Source organism: Mastomys coucha, unplaced genomic scaffold (genome assembly GCF_008632895.1).
Source record: "Mastomys coucha isolate ucsf_1 unplaced genomic scaffold, UCSF_Mcou_1 pScaffold5, whole genome shotgun sequence".
In the NCBI taxonomy this organism is placed as follows: Eukaryota; Metazoa; Chordata; class Mammalia; order Rodentia; family Muridae; genus Mastomys; species Mastomys coucha.
Window position 1 is genome coordinate 79,999,588 of NW_022196911.1, and position 26,770 is coordinate 80,026,357.

At 40.2% G+C, this 26,770-nt stretch overlaps 1 protein-coding gene across 6 annotated transcripts in view; it reads left to right on the forward strand.

Moving 5' to 3' along the window:
* The window catches only part of Acaca (acetyl-CoA carboxylase alpha), a 268,630-nt gene that overhangs the window by 110,648 nt on the left and 131,212 nt on the right, over window positions 1–26,770 (forward strand). For all 6 annotated transcript variants that reach the window (XM_031350925.1, XM_031350927.1, XM_031350930.1 and 3 more), the window contains 13 exons: window positions 737–907; window positions 2,620–2,781; window positions 3,085–3,248; window positions 6,285–6,435; window positions 8,414–8,517; window positions 14,011–14,092; window positions 14,504–14,649; window positions 16,649–16,799; window positions 18,258–18,392; window positions 19,297–19,443; window positions 20,193–20,381; window positions 21,058–21,158; window positions 21,787–21,875. In XM_031350925.1, the coding sequence (XP_031206785.1) occupies window positions 737–907; window positions 2,620–2,781; window positions 3,085–3,248; window positions 6,285–6,435; window positions 8,414–8,517; window positions 14,011–14,092; window positions 14,504–14,649; window positions 16,649–16,799; window positions 18,258–18,392; window positions 19,297–19,443; window positions 20,193–20,381; window positions 21,058–21,158; window positions 21,787–21,875 (1,792 nt within the window). The remainder of the gene's footprint in view (window positions 1–736; window positions 908–2,619; window positions 2,782–3,084; window positions 3,249–6,284; window positions 6,436–8,413; window positions 8,518–14,010; window positions 14,093–14,503; window positions 14,650–16,648; window positions 16,800–18,257; window positions 18,393–19,296; window positions 19,444–20,192; window positions 20,382–21,057; window positions 21,159–21,786; window positions 21,876–26,770) is intronic.

Genomic DNA, 26,770 nt, shown 5'->3' on the forward strand with positions numbered 1-26,770 from the left:
CCAGGCTGGCCTCGAACTCAGAAATCCGCCTGCCTCTGCCTCCCAAGTGCTGGGATTAAAGGCGTTTCAATACGTTTCCTTGTTAACCTCTGCCTTAGTGTTAGACTAGCATCACAGATTTTAATTTTCAAAATAGCATCATTCCATCTGCAGTTCCGAATGACCTTCTTGGTTAGGATACATGTTAAATTGCTATATATAATAAAAAGATCCAAGAAATACAGTGACCCTATTTTGATTTGCAATTCTTAACTACATGTTTTCATCTACATGGTTGACATCTGATTTATATGTTATGCATCTTACTTGCCAGCACTTGAATCCTGTTGGTGAAGATGTGGTCCCTGTAAGAGATTAGTCACTAGCTACATGAGAGATTAGAAACCAATCTCTAACAGTAGCAGTGTTTCTAAGAACATGAACATATTAGGAGTCCTGGGAACTGGGAGTCAGTGAAGAGTTTGCTACCATCTTTGTTTTGCCTCTATGCCCTCTGGTCTAATTGGGAGACTGCTTGTGATCTGATGTGTAAACACTCTTTTCTCCCACTTTGTCACTGAGTTTGTTATCTCAGGGCATTATATAGTAGTCAGAGTGGGTATGATTATCTTGAACGTGGGTCAGAATTTTGGGTGGCTTATCTAAGCACTGGGTAGTTGACAGCTGGCTGTATGGAGTTACAGTGACGCAATGGCTGGACAAGTGGTAGACTCACAGTCTCCTATCTTCCTTTAAGTGTGCAGTGAAACTTGCCAAAATGGTTGGTTATGTGAGTGCTGGGACTGTGGAGTACTTGTATAGCCAGGATGGAAGCTTCTACTTCTTGGAATTGAACCCTCGGCTACAGGTTGAACATCCTTGTACAGAGATGGTGGCTGATGTCAATCTTCCTGCAGCACAGCTCCAGGTGAGTCACCCTGACCTGGACTCAAGTCACAGCTTAGGGAATTTCAAAAAAAGGACAAATAAGCAAGAACCTTTATTTCTCATAAATATGGGTTATGTCATATGGGTTAGTTTTCTGATGTTATTCAAACTAAACAATAGTACTGTATCTTCCATATAAACACAGTCAATAAACTGTTTTGAGAAGAAACTTTAAAATCAGTCTGCTTTGGGGCTGGAGAGATGGCTCCAAGAGTTAGAGATGGCTGTTCTTCCAGAGGTCACAGATTGATTGCCAATACCTACTTGGTGCACAACAGTCTGTAATTCCTGTTTAAGGAGATATGATCCCCTCTACTGGCTTCTTCAGTCACTGCACATGTTGTACAGACATGTAGGCAAAACATTTATGCACATACTTTTTTAATTAATAAAGAATTTAAAGAACAATTTGCTTTATTTAATTATAGTAAGCTCCATAACTTTGGTATTAGTTCCCATTTTTGATTCTAGTCTATTTATTGAAACAACTCTGGGTGAGGTGAACAATAGTAGTACACATTCTAAAAATAACGTATAAAGTGGTAGGTAGCTATTATTCTATCGTCTTCCAGCCTGGGAAACAAATAGTATGTTAAATAGTAGACGCAAATGATAAGATTTGATATTACTTAATCTGCTTTATTTCCAGTTTGGGCTAGTTCATCCCTCTTAGGCAACCTGGTGGTCCCTGCTCTCTAGAGGGACCATATTGTTGCTGAATTTAGTATGGAAATTAATCAGCTACTCTCAAGCAGTTCTTGAGTAGCTTGGACTATGAGAACATGACAAAATACCTAGCTGGTAATCTTATATGACCTAGTTTGTTCTTAGAATAACAACATCTTGCACTAAAAAGAGTTTTGTGGGTTTCTTTACTTTTTTTTAAATTATGTGTATGGGTGTGCATGCCACAGCATGTGTTTGGAAGGTAGAGGACAACTTTCAGGAGTTGATTTCTCTCCTTTTGTCATAGATTCTGGAGATTAAATTCAGGTCCTTTGCCTTGGAAGTGAGTGACTTTGTTGAACTATCTTCACTGGCTCTTATTAGGACATATTAATTTTATAAAATAACAAGCTTTAACAGGGGTACTGGCACATGCCTTTAATTCCAGCACTCAAGAGACAGAGTCAGACAGATCTCCATGAGTTTAAGGTCAACCTAGTCTGCATAGCAAGTTTTAGGCCAGCCAGGACTACGTAGCCATACCCTGTCTTAGAAGAGTTTCATTATGGTATTTTTATGCATGTTGATCTTATCCCTCCTTGGTTAGTTTTTTTGTCCTCCCTTTGTAGGAGTAGCCACTCAAGTTAAAGTCTAAAGGTTTATTTACTCTTGTGGTTTGCAGCATGAGAGACAAGTATAATGCTGTTAAGGGTTTTTACCTATCTGAACTTCTTGATTTTTTTTAGATAATTTTATTCTCATTCCCCCATGGAAAAATGACAGCAGAGGAAAATGTCTGTTGCATTAGGAATTTGGGGACATTTTAGGAAAGGGGACTGATCCTAGCAAATAACCCTTAGCATTGTGCTTTATTTTATGTAACTTAGATAGTTGTAGAGTGCAGATTACAAAAGTAGAATGCTTTAGTAGTAATTACAAAATATGCAAAGACTCTTAGGTATTTTGATAGCTTCTCTCTGTTAAGGAAAGGGACTGTGGAAAATGACATGTTTTATTACCTTTCAGATCGCCATGGGGATACCTCTATTTAGGATCAAGGATATTCGTATGATGTATGGGGTATCTCCTTGGGGTGATGCTCCCATTGATTTTGAAAATTCTACTCATGTTCCTTGCCCAAGGGGCCATGTGATTGCTGCTCGGATCACCAGTGAAAACCCAGATGAGGTAACCCTTCACTTAAAAGGTTTAATGTTAAGACAGGTGTCAGAGGACATGCTTTTGAAGTCTTGGACTGGATTTTGAGAGGGAAATTTATAGAAGATTTGGAGAGCAGATACGTGATGGTTGCTGCACTGGCCATTTAATTTCATTTAAGTCACTCGGAGCATCCGTGGGTTGTGGCTCTGGACCTTGGCTTGTATGGTTTTGGGTCACCTGTGCTTAATGAACCTAGAGCCTGAACATCAAGTATCATTGTTTTTTCCCTGCCACTAAATGTAGTCTCTTTTGTTCTTCATCTTCTAACAGGGGTTTAAACCCAGCTCTGGAACAGTTCAGGAACTTAATTTTCGCAGCAATAAGAACGTTTGGGGTTATTTCAGTGTTGCTGCTGCTGGGGGACTTCATGAATTTGCTGATTCTCAGTTCGGTCACTGCTTTTCCTGGGGAGAAAACAGGGAGGAAGCAATCTCGTGAGTATGATGGCATTTCATTGCGTGTTGTTTAATAAAATTAGGCAAATCCTCAGTGAAGGTATTGACCACTCTTTATCTGCTGTGGATGCTGCTGTGGAGAACTTGTTTGAAGAAATACACCTTTGTCTGTACTTGAATCCATGCCGTGTTCTGTTCTGTACTACTCTGCAGATTTGTTTGAGTCTTTGCAAGGTTTTTTGCTTTTTTGTTTTGTTTTGTTTTGTTGAAAGTGAAGTTATTTGCTTTAGTGTTGGATTTGTTTTTGTTTTTGCAGTAATGGTAATATTACTGGGGGGAGGTAGATTCTTGACTGTGAATTTGGTATCAGATAAATCGTAGATAAAGTTCTTCTAAGGTCCTGGGAATTCACCCAGGGCCTCACTACATAGCTGTGAGCAACTTACATGCATTAAATTTTCTAATTTGACAGGTAAAATTTATATGTGTATGTATAAAGGTATGTTTGTATACATACACATATATGTGAATATCTGTGTAGTTAATGGTATACTGCATGCTGCTTTGATATACACATGCCTCATGGAATCAACATTTTTTACATTTTAATCACCTCATAGTCTTACGATTTTTTTATTTCTGGTGATAATCCTAGCATTTTCAGATATTCAGTGTTGTTGACCATCATCACCATGGTGTCCTGACATTTAAAATAATAAAATCTTACTTGATTTATGAAAAGAGAATAATTATTCTAAAGCATGGAACAGTTTACATAAATATAAATGGCATATTAAATATTAATATTCTGTTAATTATAAATATGAAATTATCAGCAGTTTTGTTTGCATAAAAATTGGGCTTTAGGATGTAATTTTGATTAGTATATGCTTTAAAATATCTGTCCTAGATTCAAAATTAGTTCATCTGCCTCTCTCTGTCTTCCTTCCTTCCTTTCCCTCTCCCCTTTTCTTCCCACTTCCTCTTCTCTCTCCTGCCTCTCTTCCTTCCCTTCTGTTTTTCTTTGTGGTGCTAGAGATTGAACACAGAATTTTATGCATACTTTGCTACTGAGCTACTTCCAAGCTTCTCTTTCTGTTCCAATTAAAGTTTTAATGGTGTGTTGCCTATGCCACTGATTTCATAGTGTTCTCTTCACCTTTGAACTGTACACAGAATGGGTATTCCCTTAGTATTTGTTAATATTCTTAAGAGATTTTGTTGTTGTTATTGCTGTTAGATTTTTTTTTTTTAATTTTAGGTGTATGAATGGTTTCCTTGCACGTATGCGTGTGAGCCACATGCACAGTGGTGTCTACTGAGTTCAGAAGAGGGGTCAGAGCCATTGGAACTAGAGTTATAAATTGTTGTGAGCTACCACGTAGGTGCTGACAACTGAACCCTGGTTCTTTGCAAGAGCGGCTAGTGCTCTTAACTGCTGAGCCACCTCTCCAGTCCAGTTCTTAAGCTTGCAACAATGCTTCCAAAAGTGATGAGGTCTGATTATTCCTCTTCTTTGTAGTGTATACTTCTTTACATTTATTCAAGACTGTATGTGAAAATTTTTCAAAATTATAATAGTGCTATCAAAAAAATGTATAAAGTTGTCTCTCAGTGTGTTATATTGCTTTAATAATCTGATGTGGTGTGTATGTATGTGTATATGTGTGTGTGTGTGTGTGTGTGTGTTTACAGCCTGCAGGAGTCAGTTTTTCCACTGTGTGAATTCTGAGAATTGAACTTTGGTAATCAGGCTTGGCAGCAGTGCCTTAACCTGTCTAGCCAGCTTGTAGAAGTTTCGTGTGGCTGCCTCATTTAACTGGGACATGAATTGAGTATTTTAGACAGTCCCTGACACTTTGCCTGTCTCATTTTTGTTTCCAGGCTGGTCTCTATTGGCATTTTTGTTTCAGTCTTGATTAAGCAGACCATTATATTTATTCTATAGGATATGTCCAAAGCCCTGATCAGAATTCTCACTACTTTCTTTTGGTCTGCTTTCTATATTTCTCTATAGAATAAGACAAACTAGGTCACCTTTTATCATATTAAAATAGTCTCTGCAATATATTTGCTTCCTGATACTGTACCAGAAAGTGTTTTAGCTCAGAGCTTTCTTTGTGGCATTTAATCTGTACTCTTTGGTTGGCTGTTCGATCTTATTCTCTGTATTAGTCTTAGCCTGTACATCCAGCACTGTTTCTCATAATATAAATACCATAAAACAGCAATATATCTATGCTGTTACTACCATATCCCCTGAACAATAAGCATATAGTTCATATTCCCTTCCTATCAGCAGATTTACCTCTCTCACTGTCTGCGAGCCCTCTGTTTTAGCTGCAGTGTTTCCAAACACAGCGCCTATTTTCTTTTTGGTCTGTTTGCTTTGTTCTTCCTTCTCTCCAGCCGGTCATAAATTTATTACACTCAACAGTTACTATCATGGTGGGCCTGACAGTACAGTAAAGACCAAGTAGAGTCTGTGTCCTCATGGTACTATAACCTAAGGGAAGAAGGACAAGTAATTACTATATTATGAAGTGAGCAAGTATGATTACATTGGGCTTAGAGAAGGGCATTAAAAAAGCATGCAGCTGTGTCAGCCAACTCCAGTCTGTTGCTTTTTTTGCAGGGTGGGTATGGAATTCTTGTCAAAATTTACTAAATTATACCTTTTAAGTTTGTTTTGTTACATGGAACATATATATAAATTGATAAAATAAGATGTTAGGGTATAGAAAATAAGTGCCACCCTGCTTCTAGCTAGTCAGCAATAAATGAGTAGAATGATGAAAATCAAAAAGTGGGTCTGTCTCTACTCTTATGGCAAATTGTTTGCAATTTGCTGATGCTCTTATGGTAATATCAATCAAAACTTCTGTTTCCTGACTTCTTGGAAGCTCTCCTATCTGGAGTTTGTGAAAATGCACAGACTTACGTCTGTACCCTCATCTGTCCTTGGAATTATCTGTCCTTCTGCTAAGACTCAAAAAGAATGAAACAATTCTTTCAAATGATTGAGAAACACCAAAATATTTGTTGCTGTAACAACATTTTCTATTCTTCCCCTAGAAATATGGTGGTGGCACTGAAGGAGCTGTCTATTCGGGGTGACTTTCGAACTACAGTGGAATACCTCATCAAACTGCTGGAGACAGAAAGCTTTCAGCTGAACAGAATTGACACTGGCTGGCTGGATAGACTGATCGCAGAGAAAGTGCAGGTGTGTGCTTCTCCTCTTGCTTACATGGCATTTGGGGACTGGCTTTTATAGGCTTCTGTCATCATCGGGTCTTGTCATCAGATGAGATTTGATTCTACTGTAAATGGCTCCTTATTACCTGGAAAAAATCTAAGATTAACATTGGTTTTAGAACTTTATAAGTTCTTGTTCCAGGGCAGGGATGTAGCTTATTTTGGTAGAGTCCTCATCTATCATTCACAAGTCAAAAGAGAGTTCTTATGCCTGTACTACACAGTCTTTGTAGGAGAGGGGCAAGTGCATGTGGGGGTCAGAGAACAATTTGTGGGAGGCAGTTTTCCCCCTATAATATAGATTTCAGGGATTGAACTCAACCTGGGGTCAAGTACCCTCACCCTTCTGAGCTATCCTGCTGGCTCTACTTTCTTTTATAAATTTGGTTAAATTACTAGATTCATCTAAGTCTAAAGGTCAACTATTAGAGTATATAACACTTTGTTCTCTTTCTTTTTAAAAAAACATTTTTATTGCATTTTATTTATTTATTGTCTTCTAGAGTACATGCAATGGTACATGTGAATGTTAAAGAACAACTTCTAGGGGTCAGTTCTTTCCCTCCCTACTCCATGGGTTCTGGGAATCAAACTCAGGTCATCAGGCTGGCAGCTGGTGTTTTTACTCTTTAAGACAGGGTTGCTCTGTGTAGTCTTGATTGTCCTGGATCGCGCATTGAAAACCAGGCTGGCCTCGAACTCCTGCCTCTGCTTCCCAAGTGCAGGGATTAAAGATGTGCACCACCACTACCTAGTTCCATTTTGTTTTCTTTCTTTCTTTTTTTTTTTTTTAGATTTATTTATTATATGTAAGTACACTGTAGCTGTCTTCAGACGCATCAGAAGAGTGCATCAGATCTCATTATGGATGGTTGTGAGCCACCATGTGGTTGCTGGGATTTGAACTCTGGACCTTTGGAAGAGCAGACAGTGCTCTTAACCCACCGAGCCATCTCGCCAGCCCTCCATTTTGTTTTCTTAATAAATTATCACATATTAAATTTTTGTACCTTAGACTCTTTTTTTTCTCACAAATGTCTGTTTTTGAGCTAGTCTGATTTGCTTAATGAAAATTTTACATGAGTAGAAGAAAAATCTCTTCAAATTCTAAAGATAAATTTACAGATTTTTTTGTTTGTTGTTTTTGTTTCTTTTTAAAATATTTATGTTTATCATAAAAACCCCTTGCAATTAAAAATTACCTCATGTGACAGTTAATGAGACCCAAAGTTTATACATCTCAGTGAACTATACAATTAATATAGCTATTCTAAAACTGTAGAATTTCACATTGTGAGTTTTACTACCAATATATTTTATGCATTTGTCCACTACCAATAATGAAAGGAAGGAAGGAAGGAAGGAAGGAAGGAAGGAAGGAAGGAAGGAAGGAAGGAAGGCAGGCAGACAGACAAGCAGACAGGCAGAAAGAAAGAAGACATATGAGAAAGAACCAGGACAACCTAATGGCTTTCTGTCCTCTTGAATAACTTGTCTGTTATCTACGCCCAGTCTTTCCCTATTGCTTTGTAAGGTCTCATGGGAGCTGGCAGATGACTTGTGTCCTCCAAGAGCACTTCTTGCTCTTCCTGAGACCCTGAGTTCAGTTCTCAGTATCTACATTATGACTCTTAGTCACCTGTAACTCCTAGGGACCTGATGCTGCCCTCTGACCTCCAAGGGTACTAGGCACATGCATGGTGCACTTATATCATTCAGGCAAATAAAATAATGAAATAAAAGTGGCTTCGACCTCACTGTGTAGTCAAGGGTGATCTTTGAACTCCTGATTTTCCTTGCTTCCACCTCCCAGGTGCGAGGATTACAGGTGTGTACCACCATGCTTGGCTCAAAAAACTACTATGTAAAGAAGGATGTTTCTTCATAATAAATTTGAGTGGCTGTGGTATCATGTGACCATGCTTTTGGTCTGTCCTCTTTTGTAGGCAGAGCGACCTGACACCATGTTGGGAGTTGTGTGTGGGGCTCTCCACGTAGCAGATGTGAGCTTGAGGAATAGCATCTCTAACTTCCTCCACTCCTTAGAGAGGTAAGCTTTGTTTTTGTGTCCTTGCTAGCCAATCAATGCTTGAGGACAGGACTATAGCTCAAAGGCCCATTTGTTTTTCTGCAACTTCCTGGCACTTTATCATTACTAGTTATTATTCCTGAACTGGTGGCAAAGGAAAGATGGGATGGCTGGGAATAGTTTATGCCACAGTAGAATAGGTCACCTTTTCTTTTTTGTAAGTGCGTATGTGTTTGTAAGTGTTCATGTGAGTATGTGCATGTGTAAACATGTAGTTGGAAGTTGACATTGGGTATCTTTCCTGTTTGTATTTTATGTTTATGGGTTTTGTTCAGTTGGCTGGTTTTGCTTTGTTTGTGTTACTGTTTTCCTTTTTGATTTTTTTAGACAGGGTCTCTCTGTCCCCTGCCCATATTAGAACTCAATGTATAGAGTGAGACGCTGGCCTCTGACTCACAGAGATCCACCTGCCTCTGCCCCATGAGTGCTGAGATTAAAGGCGCATACCAACCACTACATCTGGCCTCACTTTATTTTTAGAGACAGTCTTTCACTGAACCTGGAGCTTACTAATTCAGCTAGGTTTGCTGGCCAATGAACTCCCAGGATATGCTTGTCTTCACTACCCCAGCCTCCTCCACGGTGATCACCACAGTGCTGGAGTTAGACACATGCCACTGTGCCTGGAACTCTGAACCCAGACCCTCATGCCTTTAGAGCAGGAATCTCCTCAGCTCCGAGATTAATCTGGTTTTTCAAACACTGACATGCAGCTGTACCAAACACAATTTCCTGAGCAAAGCTCCTCAAACCTTGGGATGAAATCCAGCATTTCTCCACCATCAAACCCTGAATATCTTTGGAATTAGCTATGCTACACTTCAGAAGGTAATGGCTGAGGCTGGTATTCAGGATGACCTTGAAAGTCTTTCAAGTGTAGGGTCAGACTTGTATGATGCTGAACTAATTTTGTATGTTGATTCCAGAGACTAATCTCTGCCCAAGTCCCTAGGGGAATGGTCCAAAGGGCTAATCCCATCCGCACGTTTTAACCACAGGCACTTTATTTCCTTCTGCGTTGTTAGACTTATATTGGCCCCCTTTCAGAGTATCTGAAAGGAAGAAAAGAAGCAAATTTTTGAACATTGAACTGAGGTTTCAAGCCCTGTGATAAACATCTCACTATGTTACTCTCATGTACTAAAGCTTTCAGCAGCTTGCATTTCCTTTCTGACTCAAATCTAAATCCCCAGGTATGACTTTCAACTCCCTGCATACCTTGGCCCTCTCACCAGTCCATTCTTTTTCATTTTCAGTCCTCAACATATATCTCTAACCTAGTTAACTTGATTCCCTGTGCGTGTAAAAATGTGCTAACACATCCTTTAGTGTTCTTTTTGTTTGTTGTGTCATGTTGTTTTGAGTCAGTCTCCTTATGTTGGCATTGAATTCCTAAGCAGCCCAGATGGTTCTAACCCACAGTTCACTTGCCTCAGCCTCCAGAGTGCTAGCATTATAGATATATCAACCCATTGAACCTAATATTCTTTAAAAAGAATAAAACATAACAAAACTTATGTGTGTTTCTAAATGCCACATATGTGTGGATGTGTGACAGAGGCCAGAAGATGCTGCTGGGTCTCCTGGTGCTGGAGTTAAAAGCCAGTTGTGAACCACTCCATGTGAGTTCTGGACACTGCACTCAGGTCCTCAGGAAGAGCAGCCAGCACTCACTCTTAAGCAATAAGCCATCTCTCCAGTTCCAACATTCCATTTTTAATTCATCTTGTAAACTTGTATTTGGGGAGGGCATATTTTGAGACAGTTTCATGTTGACCTGGCTGGCCTCAAACTCACTGTGCAGCTGAGGCTGACCTTAAACTCACAATCCTCCTGCCTATACTGTACAAGTGCTGGATTATAGGCACATGCCATGTATCATGGCATAATTTGGTTTGAATTTTTTTGTTTTTTTCAGATGAGTATTACTGTGTAGCCCTTGTTGTCCTGTCACTATGGAGACTAGGCTAGGCTTGAGCTCACAGAGCTCTTCCTGCTTCTGCCTTTAGAACACTGGGACTAAAGATGTACACTACCATGCCCTGCCTCATAATTTGTTTTTATTAGTATGTGACCAGTACAGATAATGTGCATACACGCTTTACCCACCTCAAGTGGCTACCAGTAACTCAGCTATTCTCTGTTTAGTACTCTCTGTTTTATTATTATTTCAAAGCCTGACTTAAATTGTTTGTTTGTGACAGGATCTTGGCCTTAAACTGACAGTCATTCTACTGTGACAGCTGTAGCAGCAGCTGCTGCTTCTTCCTCCTCTTCCTTCCTCTTTCCTTCAGCTCCTCCTCCTTTAACTTTTTTGATTCTTTGTGAATTTCACATCATGCACCCCAATTGCAGTCATTTCCCAGGCCTTCCATACCTGCCCTTCACCCTCTCCCCCTAAAGAAAATTAAAAGTAAAAAATAATTTTATAAAAATCTCAATGTGGAAGCTTTGCCCACGGCTTTACTGCAATGAGTCACTGGTCTGGTTCAAGGCCTCTGGCTTCTGCTATCAATACTAGATCCTTACCTGACTCCTTGGGTATCCTGCAGTTATTCTGAGTCATAGAGATCCTGCAGCTTGGTTCTGCAGAACCTGCCCCCTTGACAAGCTTCAACAGCTCACAGATGGGGTAGATTTTGGGGCAAGCCAATTCAAAGCCCTGGCTCTGGGCCTGTGTGCAAGCTGAGTTAGTCAGCCTGCCAGCTCTACTGAACCCACACCACCAGGGCCAGCTCTACTTCAGCTTAAGTGTTAGGACGATAGGTATTAATAAACCACTAATCCTATCAAGTTCATCTTAAAAAACAATAAATAGATTTACATGTTCTGTAGTTCAAAAAGATGCATAATGGAAAAGCATCTGTTAATTTGTTTCTTGATATCCAGTGTTCTTCCCTGTAGCCAATCCATATTACAGGTTTCTTTAAGTGTATACATGTGATGTTTATTTCTTACCTTCTGCTTTTATCTCAATAATAATAATAATAGCAATAACAATAACAATAACAATAATAATAATAATAATAAATAGTTTTTTTTTTCTTTTGGTTTGGTTTTTCAAGACAGGGTTTCTCTGTATAACAGAGCCCTGTGTGTCATGTTGAAGATCAGGCTGGCCTTGAACTGTACAGAGTCTTGCTTCTGCCTCCCCTGTACTCAGGTTAAAGGTGTGTGCCACCACGCCCAGCTTCCTTCTGCTTTTTTTCTAAACCTAATTTTATTCTTATTTTATCTTTTTTTTTTTAAAGATTTATTTATTATATGTAAGTACACTGTAGCTGTCTTCAGATACACCAGAAGAGGGCGTCAGATCTCATTACGGGTGGTTGTGAGCCACCATGTGGTTGCTGAGATTTGAACTCTGGACCTTCGGAAGAGCAGTCGGTGCTCTTAACCCACTGAGCCATCTCACCAGCCCTTAAAGTTTGCTTTTGATTGGCAATTTTTTTTCATTTTTTTTTTCATTTTTTGGGGGGGTAGGGGGTTGGGGAGGTTCAAGTATAGCCCTGAGTTTCTCTGTGTAACCCTGGCTGTCCTGGAACTCACTCTGCAGACCAGGCTGGCCTCAAACTCAGAAAGCTGCCTGCCTCTGCCTCCCAAGTGCTGGGATTAAAGGCGTGCGCCACCACTGCCCGGCATTATTCTTATCTTTTTAAGATTTAGAATTTAATAATTAAATTAAGATTTAATTAAAATTTAAACTTTAATTAAAATGTAATATTATCGTTTTCCCCTTCTCTTTCCTCTGTGTAGCTCTTCCCATGTTATCTCCTCCGTCCCTTTCCACACCCTCTCAGGTTCATGGACTCTTTCTTTGTTTCTTGTGCATATATGTGCATAAGTACAGCCTGCCACAGCCATTAGTTAACTGCTCCTCACTTGGCTTGTTTTCACTTAATAGTATCTTTTAGTGTTTCTTATCACTATTTGAAAAGCTTCTTTCTTTTTAATGATTATAATAGTTTGTGTTTGAGAAGATGCTTAATATGACTCATCATCAGGAAAATGCAATTCAGGACCTCTATGAATTATCACCTCACTCTCATGCCTGCTATCAAGAACCACAAAATAATAAGGTTTGGCAAGGATATGGAGAAATTGGGATCCCTAGGCACTGTTGGTGGGAATGTAAAGCAATGCAGCCCCTATGGTAGACAGAATGAAAACTCCTCATGAAGTTCAGAATCTCCTGCTGTAGTGGTCCAGCTAGAGTAGTTCTGGATATACCGAAAGAAGTGAAAGCTGACTCTCAGAGAGATGCCTACACTTCCACGGCAGTGCTGCTCATAGTGACTGCACGGTTGGAAAAGCCTGTATATCCGTGATGAATAGGATAAACAAATAGTGGTGGGTGTGTATACACATCACAGGATGTTATCAAATCTTAAAGAGGAAGGACATTCTAGCACATGCTAAAACACAGAGGAACTTTGAGGTTTGGACCAAGTGAAATAATCCAATCACACACACAAAAAGATAAACTGTATGATTTTATAATCAAGAGGTATCATGAATAGTCAAAATTCACACAAACAGAACATTTGCCAGGTTCTAGGAAGACTCTTATGTAAATGCAGTCACTGTTTAATAGAGTGCTACCCTTTGCTAAGTAAAAACGTTCTAAATAGTTGATCAGTGGTGTGACTTAAGACTATATACTTCTATATATATAAAACGATTAAGTTGCTGCTGTGTCCTTGTATGGCTTCTAATGGCTTGGACCTGAGTGGACCTTGAGGGAGTAAAGAAAAGACAAACATGGACAGACACACAGAGAAATATCTGGAGTCGGGTGGATTGGGCTTTTAATGATGAAATCGCGGCATCCCGGGAGCTCCGTGTATTTATTATATACAGTTGAACAGAAAGGTGGGTTTATTAAATACAGCTGAACAAAGAGGCAGGATTATTACACACAGGTAAACAGGGAAGCAGGATTTATGGTATGCAGCTGGATCAAGGAGAGATACAGGTTTAGGTAGCCTTGGTAGGCGTGGTATCTATTGGGAACAATCTTCAGGCTGTAAATATCTGAGGGGAGAAAGCTGTGGTGGAAGTTCTGCACACATTTTTGCACTAGGACCAAGAGAAGGCTTTTCCATTTCTCTGAGCTTCACCCTTGAAAGGCTTTGCCATTTTCCCATGAGTCTGAGGCTTTGGGTCCTTGGCATGTCTTGTGTTCCTGTCAACAGCACACACTCAGAACTTTACACACTCCTTCATTCCACACAGTAAGTTGTATGCTTTGTATATCTTACCATGATTAAATGTAGAAAAGAAATTTCAGTTATTTTTTTTTTCATAGTTTATATGATCAGTCCTTTACAGATAATCATCTAGGTATTTTCTCTTTTTACTATTTCAGGAAATATCACAATAATCTTTGAGATTTCTTTATAACTTATTAGAACTTTATAGAAATGAGTATGTCATATATTGTCATTCTTTCAGGGGTCAAGTCCTTCCTGCTCACACACTTCTGAACACAGTAGATGTTGAACTTATCTATGAAGGAATCAAATATGTACTTAAGGTATGCAATCCCCGCCAGAGTTACACCTTAGTTTCTATCTTCTTTTTTAAAAACTAGTTTTCTTAGGTTGAGAGACTGCGAAAAGTTCACTTTTGTTTACAGATTATTCCAATCTGTAAACAATAGTATAGCCATTGGTGACAGTCTTAGGAATCAGTATTTAGTGATTCTATGAAAATCTATCCAGTTATTTCTCACCGTGACATACTTCCAAAAGTATGAAGAGGCAGGGCACAGCTGGAACAGAGAAAAGCTGGCGCCCCCTGTTTGCTCGCAGCAGGACTGGTGCAAGCAGCACTAGCATTGCCACTCTTGCTGACAGATGTCCTCACCTGTACTGTAAATGCTCCACCTGTATCTGAGGCTGTGCTGGGAAGGGATCATGGCTTGGCTTTCCGCTCTTGTTTACAGGTGACTCGACAGTCTCCCAACTCCTACGTGGTGATAATGAACGGCTCGTGTGTGGAAGTGGATGTGCATCGGCTGAGTGATGGTGGCCTGCTCTTGTCCTATGATGGCAGCAGTTACACCACATACATGAAGGAGGAGGTGGACAGGTGAGTGATGAGGCCGGTTGTTTGCTGTTGGATTAACTCTTTCTCTTACTATTCCTTAGCTCCTGGGATTTTTCCAGGTGTTGTTTGTTTTTGTTTTTGGGGCATATTCATTTTTTCAATTAAAAACAACAAAAAAGTTTTATATACTTAAAATTTAAGAGTGCAAAAATGTTTGTAATGATAAATATGTCTCAAGCTGGGTATTGTCTTCTGTGCCTAGAGTTTCAACTATTCCTGCTGCAGTAGGAGCTCGAGCCTAGGAGTTTAAGGCCAGCATATACAACTTTGTGAGATTCTCTCTGTTAAGGAAAGAAAACATGTTTCTCTACCACTCCAATGTGGAAAAATAATTTCCCCTTGAAATAAACAACCACAGTTGATAATATCTTGTATATTTATTAGAATTTATATAATGCATGCAAGAATTACATAAAGGGGCAGACTATTTTTCCTTTAAATATATCCACAAATAAGTATCTGTTAAATACTATTTGTGCTTTTTCTTTTTTAAATCAATATTTATTTTATGTGTGCCTGAGTATATGTACATGTACTGTGTGTGTGCAGGAGCCAGCAGAGATCAGAAGAGGGAGTTGGATCTCCTAGAACTGGAGTTGCAGGTAGTTGTGAGCAACCATGTGAATGCTGGGAATTTAACTCCAGTCCTTTGCAAGAGCAGCAAGTGTTCTTATCCAGTGAGCCATCTCCCCTCCCCACCCCACCCACCCACGGTCTCTTAGCTCAGGTCTTGCTATGTAGAGGTGACCTTGAACTTCTTTCTGATCTTGCTTCCACCACCTGAGTGCTGAATTATATCACACACCACACCTGATTTACGTGGTGCTGGGGATTGAACCCAGAGCTCCATTCATGCTAGATAAGCACTGTACCAACTGAAGTACATTCTGAGCTCCCTTCCTGTGTCTGTCTGTTTCTGTCTCTGTCTCTGTCTGTCTCTGTTTCTGTCTGTCTCTGTCTCTCTGTCTCTCTGTCTCTCTGTCTCTCTGTCTCTCTGTCTCTCTGTCTCTCTCTCTCTCTCTCTCTCTCTCTCTCTGTGTGTGTGTGTGTATGACACCCTCCATACTACTGTGAGAATTGAATGAACCAATTACTTGAAGTGCTTGTCTATAACATAGTTATTGTTCCACAAATGTTAGTTTGTTTTTTTGGTTTTTTGTTTTTTTTCCTTGGTTTTTCATGACAGGGTTTCTCTGTGTAGCCCTGGCTGTCCTGGAACTCACTCTGTAAACCAGGCTGGCCTCGAACTCAGACATCTACCTGCCTCTGCCTCCCAAATTTTGGGATTAAGGCATGTGCCACCACTGCCCGGCTCACAAAATGTTAGTTATAGCTGAGCTTGGTATCTCATGCCTGTAACTCTAAGCATTTAGGAAGCTGAAGAGGACTGAGGCCAGCCTGAACTACATAGTGAGGTCCTTTCAGAGAGAGAGAGAGAGAGGAAGAGAGAGAGAGTGAAAGAGGAGGAAGAGAAGGAGGAAGGGGATATTAGTTATTATATTGTCATTATCTTTGTATTTTTATATAAATATCTATTATTTTTAATGGTTATAGTATATTCCATGATATGAATATATCATAATTTATTGATTCCAACTTTTGACTAAAGATTGATACTAAAATTATAAATAGCGCCCAACAAGATAACTAGATAGATAAGGCCCTTGCTGCCAAGCCTGACACCTGGTTGATACCTGAGAACCCACATGGTAGAAGAACAGTACCCACTCTTGCAAGTTGTCCTTGACCTCTATAACTGCATGTGCCCACACATGGTACAATCACATGTAAACTAAATAAAATAAACATGTAATTTAAAAATTATTAACAAAGATACAATGAATGCCTTTTTATATGTCTGCATTGTATATGTGATATTTTCTGTGTGGCTTTTGTTTTGTTGTTTTTAAGACTGACATTTTCTCTCACTTTTTTATAACCTGAGTGCTTTATTGGATTGCCTGCTCTGCTTATCTCCTAGATACCGAATCACAATTGGCAATAAAACCTGTGTGTTTGAGAAGGAAAATGACCCGTCTATAATGCGCTCACCGTCTGCTGGAAAGTTAATCCAGTATATTGTGGAAGATGGTGGCCATGTGTTTGCTGGCCAGTGCTATGCAGAGATTGAGGTCAGGGTGGGGAATAGGCTGTTGGGTCATGGGAGGGGATGTAGGTTTATGGGTATAAACTAGGATTGAAAATAACAAAGAAAGATCATCAGTTCATTTCATGTGGATTGTCACCTTAAGACTTTAAAAACAATAAAAAAAAACCCCACCATTTTCTTTGACTGAAGAAATTTGAGCTTTAAAAATATAGTAGCAGTAGTACTAAGTGACAGGTGTTATGCTAACTGTTGGCTGCACAGAGAAAATATGATAGGTAGAATGGGAGCATAGCAGGTGAGTAATGAAGGATGAAGTCTAAGAACAGAGAGAGGGTGCTGGGTAAGGAAAGACATCCACAAGAAGAGTCGTTTGCCTGGTCTTAACTGTGACAAGACAGAAAGCTAGATCAGGTGAGGATGTGCAGGAGACAGTGTTTAACCTAACCCGGAGGCACAGAGCAGGGTAGTGTGATATGTTAGAACCCACTGAAGGTAGATTAAAGTTTGATGTGAGGGCAGGTAAAGGTGCTGCCTTTGGAAGGAAATCGAAATCTTTAGGGAGCCTAGGATAAGACTGTCCAGAAGCCCATGGGCAATCACTGAAGGATTTTAAATGGACAAAATGATATGATGAGATTTAGACTGTAGGGCGATGGTTTGGGGGACCATATCAGAAGTAAATGCCATGAAGGGACATCTCATGGTAGATTTTAAAAAGTACTCTAGACCTGAAATGGAGAGGGCCTAGTGCAAAGACACTGCAAGAGAAGATGTTTCTGAGAGATTTAGAAGGTGTACTCACTGGGCTGGTGGTAGGTGAAGGAAAAGTATGGAAAATGCTGCTATGCTATCATGAGGACAGACGGTCCATCACTTTTTTTTTTTTACAGATTTATTTTATGTTTATGAGTACACTGTAGCTGTCTTCAGACACACCAGAAGGAGGAGTCAGATCCCATTATAGATGGTTGTGAGCCACCATGTGGTTGCTGGGAATTGAACTTGGGACCTTTGTAAGAGCGGTCAGTGCTCTTAACCACTGAGCCATCTCTCCAGTCCCTCCATCACTTCTAATATAAATATAGACAGACAGACAGACAGACAGACAGACAGACAGACAGACAGACAGACACATTTACAAACAGCAGCAAAATGTGTTTAAAAGAAAAGTGCTAGGCACACGGTAGACAGGAGGGTCAGGAGTTCGGGGTCATCTTCAGCTACAAAGCAAGCTTTGGGCAAAATGATCCCTGAAAACAGACAAAAACCTAAATGCAATAGAGGAATCAGTATCTGTTATCAGCCTTAGATTTACTTCTGAGAAATTTACCCATTGCCTTAGTATTTCACTAGAGATTTTGATAGATTCCTATTTGGGGGTGTTAAGTGTTTTCCAATTGAGATGATAGGAGGAACCTGACCTTTAAACTCTTCATGTCCATAAAGGGAGATCAGGCTCTATCTTAAATCTTCATTACAGGTAATGAAGATGGTGATGACTTTAACAGCTGTAGAATCTGGCTGCGTCCATTATGTCAAGCGACCTGGGGCAGCACTTGACCCTGGCTGTGTGATAGCCAAAATGCAGCTGGACAATCCCAGTAAAGTTCAACAGGTGAGGAGGAAGGCACTAAAAACCACTCTGAGGGTGAAAAACACAGTAGTGTGAAGGTGCTTGGTTTGCTGGTTCCTTGTCCTCTCCCTTCCTTTCCCTCCGTCCGTCCTATTTTGCATGTGTGTGAGGGTGTGTGTATGTGCTATCTGCATGTATGTGTTAGATGAGGGCATGTGTGTATGTACTATCTGCATGTATGTGTGTTAGAGGAGGACATGTGTGTGAGAGTGTATGTGCTATCTGCATGTATGTGTGTCTGAGGAGGGCATGTGTGTATGTGCTATCTGCATATATGTGTGTTAGAGGAGGACATTAGGTGTCCTGCTTTATCACACTCTACCCTATTCTCTGGAGACAAGGTTTTCTTATTGAACCTGGAGCTAGGCTGGCAGCCAGCCATTCCCAGCAGTCCTGCTTCTCACTCCTCTGCTCCCCACAAGCACAGTGATGTGTGTGGCTACACCCAGCTTTTTTCTGTGGGTCCTGGGGATCTGAACTCAGGTTCTGATGCCTGTGCAGCAAGTGCTTTTATCCACTGAGCCACCTCCCCAGGCCCTGTCCTTCTTTTGCTTCCATCTTGAATTCCTGCTCTTCCTCCCTTTTATCTCCCAGAGTTTTGGGATTACAAGTGTGTGCCACCATGGTTAGCTTCTTATCAACATTTTCTTAATCATTTTTTGTTCCTCCCGATTTTATGACTTTGTGCCTACAGTAATGTGGGACTGGAACTTGCATTAGCCAATATAAAGCTAAGATTCAGTCTTTTTCTCAGTGTGTCTTCCACTGACTTTTCTCCAAATAGGTGTGTGTCATAAAGGGGTGTCTTGGTTTTGATAGTGACTGAGTTACAGTGGACTTTTGCCCAGAGTAGACGATAATGACCGATGATCTCTTGTGACCACAGGCTGAGCTTCACACAGGCAGTCTACCACAGATCCAGAGCACAGCGCTCAGAGGCGAGAAGCTGCATCGAGTTTTCCACTATGTCCTGGATAACCTGGTGAACGTGATGAGCGGATACTGTCTTCCAGACCCTTTCTTCAGCAGCAGGGTGCGAACCACTCCCTAATCCATGTGTCCATTCTCTAGAGGAGTTGGCAGTCTCAGGAGGAACTTTCTTTAGGATTGATTCTCTCACTCTTTCTGATGCTGGGGATCGAACCCAGGGCTTTAAACAAACATGCTATGTGATCACTGCACCACTGAGCTATACCCTCGGCTCATGAAGAAGTTTTTTTTAAGAGGAAAATGTTATTTGATGTGTAATCTCCCCACCTTTCTTTGTTGGCCTTGAAGTTTGTTTTTTGAGACAGGGTATCTCTGTGTACCCCTGGCTGTCTTGAAACTTAACTACTTTGTAACCTGGGCTGTCCTTGAACTCACAGAGACCTGACTGCCTCTGTCTCTGCCTCTGCTTCCCAAGGATTAAAGGCATGCACTACCATGTCTGACTGTACTTGACATTTTAAGTCCTTGTTTCTTAATTTTGTCATTTGCTTGGATTATTCCTTTTTGAACTACAGACTGGGGCAGTATTTGATGTTTAGGCTGAAGCTTGACAATAAGCACCGGGGGTGGGGTGGGGGTAGAGAGATGGTTCAGGGTTACAGCACTTGTTCCTCTTGAAGAGGATGGATCCCTAGCGTGCCATCTATAACTCTTAGGCACTCATGTGGTCCACATTCACGTAAAGTAAGTAAATCTAAAGGAAGCACCAGCATGGTAGTGCAGGAGATGCAGGGATTTATTTGGGGAATTGTGTTGCCTTTGCATCCCATTTGATTATTTCTTTCTCCACAGGTAAAAGACTGGGTAGAACGATTGATGAAGACTCTAAGAGATCCCTCCCTGCCTCTGCTAGAGCTGCAGGATATCATGACCAGTGTCTCTGGCCGGATCCCCCTCAATGTGGAGAAGTCTATTAAGAAGGAAATGGCTCAGTATGCTAGCAATATCACATCAGTCCTATGTCAGTTTCCCAGCCAGCAGGTATTTATGGGGAACACTGTCATCATCTTCCTCTGGCGGCCACTAGAGTTCATGCTCTAGGAGGCCTTTCTGTTTGGCTACTCCTTACTGTCTATGATTTTGCCACCAAAAGCATTGAATCCTTCATAAACCTGTCTCAGGATATGAGTCACTATATGTGAAGTGTAAACTATCTCACACTATGTGAGGAAAGCACTGTGACTATGTATTCCATATCACTGTGCTTTCAGGAGAGGCCCTAATTAGACATGTTTCTGTAAGATTGACAGCCAGGATATTGGTAATGTGCTTGTCTGACACTGCCTGGCCACCTCGGCAGCATCCTTACCCTTTGCCTGTAATGCTTGGTTATGTGGGGAGTAAAGGTAGGTAAGTAAGGGACCAGGTGTGAGGTGTGGGTTTTGGTCTCAGATGGCTTCTTACCTGTCACACTCTGACTAAATTTAGTTCGTGATGTGGTCCTTAGTCTATCTGGGGAAGGGTGAAAAAAGTTATAGATTGCTTGCTTCTTTAGCAAGTGTCTAAACTTGTACTAACTCTAGTACTGGCAACATGAGACACAGGATTTGTCATGCTGTAACCAAGAAGACTGTCTGGTCGTGGTGCTGATGCAGAGGTATGTGCATTGGGTCCCTGTGGCAGGAGGAGCTTCATTTTTCTTTTTCTTTTGCCTTAGATTGCCAACATCCTAGATAGTCATGCAGCTACACTGAACCGGAAGTCTGAGCGGGAAGTCTTCTTCATGAACACCCAGAGCATTGTCCAGCTGGTGCAGAGGTAGTCACGTGGGGCTCCAGAGCCTCATGCTTGCTTTGCTTTCAATCTCGGGCACAAAGATTATGTCAGTCTGACTTCCAGAGAAAAGAAAGTACTTTATTTCTCAGAAAGTCTGTTCTGTCTTGTTACTTCTTAAATCTGTGACTGGACTCATTCACTATTTCTGCTGCTTTTATGATATTCTGTCAGTTATTATGGCCCCCAAATTCTACAGTTTTCTTTTTATTTGCTATTTTGATGAAGATCCTAGTTTTTCTTCTAGGATAGACTCCAACATGATATTTATTCTTTATATTTTATGGATCCAGGTATTTGACAAAAAAGTTATCTAGAGCATTTTCAACTTTAAGATAGTTAAAACTTTTCAAAAGTCCCTTAGCCATTTCAAGCTTAGTGAAAGTCCAGGGTGAAGTCCAGGGTGCGGTGATGCTGGGCTGCTATTCTTACTTCCCTTTTCCTCTGTTTGAAGTTACTTTTCACTTTAAAATTTAAATTAAAAATTTTCAACCTGAAAATATAAGCTATAGGTATGCCCTGTATTCAGTGGGAAAGCAGTTCAGGGGACAATCTAGAGAGTAAGTGTGGCCTCTGGGTTCATTTAATGGTGTTGCTCTGTCATGATTCACAGGTACCGAAGTGGCATCCGTGGCCACATGAAGGCTGTGGTGATGGATCTGCTCCGGCAGTACCTGCGAGTAGAGACACAGTTTCAGAATGGTAAGGTTATCCCGAGGACTGTCTAAGAACAATGGTATTTCTGACTAAAATACCATGTAAGAGCCAAGGTGGTTCATGCTGTTACCAACATTTCCCATGAACAAGCTTTTCCTTCTTTCACTAATTCCCTTAAAAACTAAAACTTCCATACTTCACAAGCATGAAAAAGATTACTGACAAAATTGGAGAGACTGGAACTTGAGTGTGCTTCTGAGGAAGGCTTAAGATAATTGTTGCTGGAGAGATTAGCATTCTCTGTTGACAACTTCTTGACTGTGTGTCACGAGAGTTAGTTGAGTCATGACCAACCTGGAATTGAAATTCCCGGCCTGAAGAGCTTGCCTCTCAGCAGCTAATCCGAGGCTTGAACCACAGGCATATGAGAAGAGCTCAAAATCTCCACTGCTTTTTAGTGTGTCATTTAGGTGGAATTTATCCCTGGCTTTCTCTGAAGAGCTTCACTAAATGATGGATACTCTTTAAGAGTGAAATACCTTGGTTACAATTTTAAAGCTACAGACTGCCAATTATGGCATCCCACCACAAGATGGCAGTGCAACACCAGACAATTGAAATAGCACCTACCATCTCCGTTCTGTTCACTTTTGCAGCATTTAAAAGATGTCTCCACCCTTCATGAGCAGTTAAATTCTACAAGTAGATATTAACAGGCTTTTTAAAAAGCCAGGTTGATGAATTTAGGGGCAGCTAATGATGTAATTTATCATGTACTAGTAGAATAAGAAAGAATGAACAGGTTCATCATCTCAAGAAATTGGGGAAAATTGGACAAAATTCAATGTAGAATAACATGGTAGTTTTCTTGTTTATGTGTTCCCACTTCTACTCCTGTGCTGGGGATAAAAATCACTAAGCCCTTACCCCTTGTTAAGCAGACCCACAGCCATTTCATGTGATATGTCATATGTAGTAACAAAATGTTCAAAACATCCACATTAGGCAAAGGCTCTGGTGTCATTGTGTCCACTCAGCACCATGCTGGGAGCCCTTGCTATTGTAGAAAGTTAAGAAAAGAACTTAAGAAATTCTAGAGCAAGATGACTTTTCCATGAAATCCTAAGACTTGGGAGATTCAAGGCCAGCCTTCACTACATCAGACCCTGTTTTAAAAAAAATAAAAAGGCTTGAGGACTCGTGTGTGCTCAGGTGTCTACTTGGAAGACTCAAAGAACCCCCAGATTTATTACTAAATTATTTAAAACCAAACAAAATTTCTAAGTACAAATGTCAGACATGCAGGGCTTAGTGGTGAGTGCCTTTATTTGGGAGGTAGAGGCAGGCTTTTACTCAAAAAGAAAAAAAAAGTGAAACATCAAATTCATTTGCTGTTGGGGTACACCTCCAGACTAAAGCACTTGGCTGTCATGCGTGAGTCCTGGGTTCAGTCCTTAACACTTCAGGAAAGGTCTTATTTTTTCAAACTTCTTTACTTCTATTTGAAACGGTTTCATTCTGTAGCCCTGCCGCCTGCAACTTGCTGTGTAGACCAGCCTGACCTAACCTTGAATTCATAGAAGAGCCTTCTGCCTCTGCCTCCTCAGTGTTGGGATTCAAGGCATGTGCTACCGGATCCCACCAGAAAAGACTTCTTTACGGTAATTGTTTAGAGAAACAGTTTTGAAAAATATATCACTTAAAATCTCAATTAAAACTCATGAAATATAAAGGCACAAATACAACAAAAATGTTCAGTCCTCTTCTGGAGGAGATCCTAATGAATGAACAGCAATAAAGACTATCTAGGTCAGCGTCAACAGCAGACACTGTTACAAAGGTATTGGCTCTCCCTGAATTCACTTATTTATCAAGCTAATTCTAAAGTTTAAGCAAAATTCTGGCAATAGCTAAATTTCTAAAATAGTTGTAGTTGTAATCCCAGCACTCAGAAAATAGAGGCAGGAGGATTGCTGTATATTCAAGATCAGGCTGGACTGCACACAGCAAATCGTAGGGCTGCCTAGTGAGACCCTGTTTCAAACAATAACAAAATGTACTTCTAAAGAAATAGGAGGCAAAATATATTCGCCAGATGAGATGCCAAGGTTTACTATGAAGCCATATTAATTAGACAGCTGTGATATTTGTGGAAGGACAGAGTTATAGACGAAACACAATTACCCAGAAGCAGCCCCATACACTTGTGATTCATTGCATGATCCAGTGGGTATCGTGATCACGAGGAAGAGGGGAAGCATCAGTAACAATACCAAGCCAATGAGCCGTCATTCGCACCTCATTTCAGATGTTCAAAACCAATTTCAATTGAAGTAAAGACTTAAATGTTTATCAAAAAGACAAAAGTATGAAATTTTAGGATATCCTTAAAACCTCAAGATAGAGAAGAGTTTATCAAGCTACAGACAGGAAGTACATCATATAAAGGAAACAACTGATTACTTCTGTCTGTTCAGGGACTTCTGTTCGCCCAGATAGGAAATTGACAACATAGGCCACAAAGTAAAGAGGAGCCATTTATAGTATTTACACCTGCAACAGGATTAGTACTAGTACGTAAACGGCAATCAAATAGATAAATAAGATCAAAGAGAGAAAAAGATATTTCACAGAATAGAAAGCACAGATAATCCATAAACTTCAAGAAAATGCTTGGTCCCATTACCAATCACAGAAATAGGAGCCCAAATCACAGATTTTACAATCATATTGTCATCTTATACTGCCTCTGGGAGTGGAGTGAAAATGGCATGATTGCCTCAGGAAACCGCATGTCCATATTGAATAAGTCTTTCATAATGCTGAGTTTTTATTTACCCTCTTTAACCTAGTAATCTTACTCCAAAATATAGGGCCTGTTTGTGTCACTAGTGGTCATAGTAGGAAAAAAAAAAAGAGAGAAAGCAGAGGGCAATCCTCTAAATATATACAAATAGACTTTTTGAATGCTAGGACTTTCACAGTGTAATATTGTGTAGCACTGAAAATAGATGATTCATAGGAACACGTATAAACAAATGAATCAATACATAGTCCTTCTGGTTTTTTAATCAGGTTCAAAAACAGGAAATAATAAGTTAGATAGATAAATGTAAAGAGAACAAAAGAATCATTATTATAAATTCAGCTTAGTAATTGTTTCTGAAGAGGAATATATAGCAGCTCACTTGGGGGACCGAGGCAGGAAGATTGCCAAATTCAAGGCCAGGCTTGGACCAAATACTGAGAAATGACTATTTAGAAGAGGGGGTTTGAAGATTACAACTACAGAGACGGTTCAACAGTAAGAGCACTTACTGCAGAGTCACAACTGGCTACAACTCCAGTTCTAGAGGGTCTCACACCTCTTCTCTCCATGCTGAGCTTCTGTATGCATGTGGCACATAAGTACATACAATAAAATTAAATTAGTATTATTTTTTCCCCTGGCTTTTCAAGATAGGCTTTTTTTGTTTGTGTGTGTGTGTGAGGCCCTGGCTGTCCTGGAACTGGGTCTCTTGAACTCACAAAAATCTGCCTGCCTCTTCCTTCCAAATGCATATGCCACCACTGCCTGGCTACAGTAATATTCTTTTTAAATGCCCCCCTTTCTCTTTCTCTTTCTCTTTCTCTTTCTCTTTCTCTTTCTCTCTCTCTCTCTCTCTCTCTCTCTCTCTCTCTCTCTCTTTCTCTCTCTCTCTCTCTCTCTCTCTCTCTTTTTAAGCTGAGTTTGATGGTGCACACTTGTAATCTCAGTACTTGGGAGGCTGAGGCAGGAGGATCTTGAAAAGTTTTTTTTTAAGATTTATTTATTTATTATATGTAAGTACACTGTAGCTATCTTCAGACACTCCAGAGGAGAACATTAGATCTTGTTAAGGATGGTTGTGAGCCACCATGTAGTTGCTGGGATTTGAACTCAGGACCTTTGGAAGAACAGTCAGTGCTTTTAACCACTGAGCCATCTCTCCAGCCTGGAAAGTTTTTTTTTTTAAAATACATAAAAAATTGAAATGGCATATGGGTATCATTTTAAATTCTAGTATATATTTTATTATATATAAGTATATATTTATATATAAATATATATTATTTATGAGGTTTTTTTCTGGGCTGGAGAAATGGCTTATAAAAAGTAAGTGTTTAAAAAGAAAAATAAAACAGAGTTGGCCCAGTGGTTGAGCATACAGCTTCCTCAAGAGGATGTGGGTTCAATTCCTGCACTCACATGGCAGCTCACAATCTTTTGTAGCTCCAGTTTTCCAAGATCTGATGGCCAATTCTGGCCTCTGATGGCATTGCATGCATGTGGTGTACGAACACATGGCAGTCAGAACACCCATAAGCATAAAGTAATTTAAGAAAAGATTTAATTTTTTTATAAAGTAAATAATGTGTGTTTGAATGTATGGCTATGCTTGTATACATGCCTCATGCCTGAGGAGGTCAGAAGGGGGCATCCCATTCCCCCTGGAATTGGAGGTAACAAATGGTTGTGACCTGCCATTTAGGGGCTGGGAATCAAATCCAGGTCATCTAGAAGAGCAGCTAGTGGCTTAACCACTGGGCCATCTTCCCTCTTTCTCTGTCACAATTAATAGTTATTTTTAAAGTGACTACTTGTTATTCTTTTGTTTTGTTTTTGTTACTGTGTCCCCTCACCTCAGGTAAATATGTTCTTTTTACCCCACCTGCCCCTCCCCCACACTGAATAATTACTGTTGCCCCAATGTATCACTTTTATCATTGCAAAGCTGAGCCTCAGTGGGAGGAAATACAGGACAACAGTTCCTTTTTTCTTTTTTCTCCAGCAGTGCTGGAGATTGAACATGCTAGATGACTGCTCTGCCATTCAGTTACATCTCTAGCCTCAGGGCAGCCAATTTTTAAATGTTTTCCATTTTATCAAAATTGGATCTTTTATTATATTGGCTGTTTTC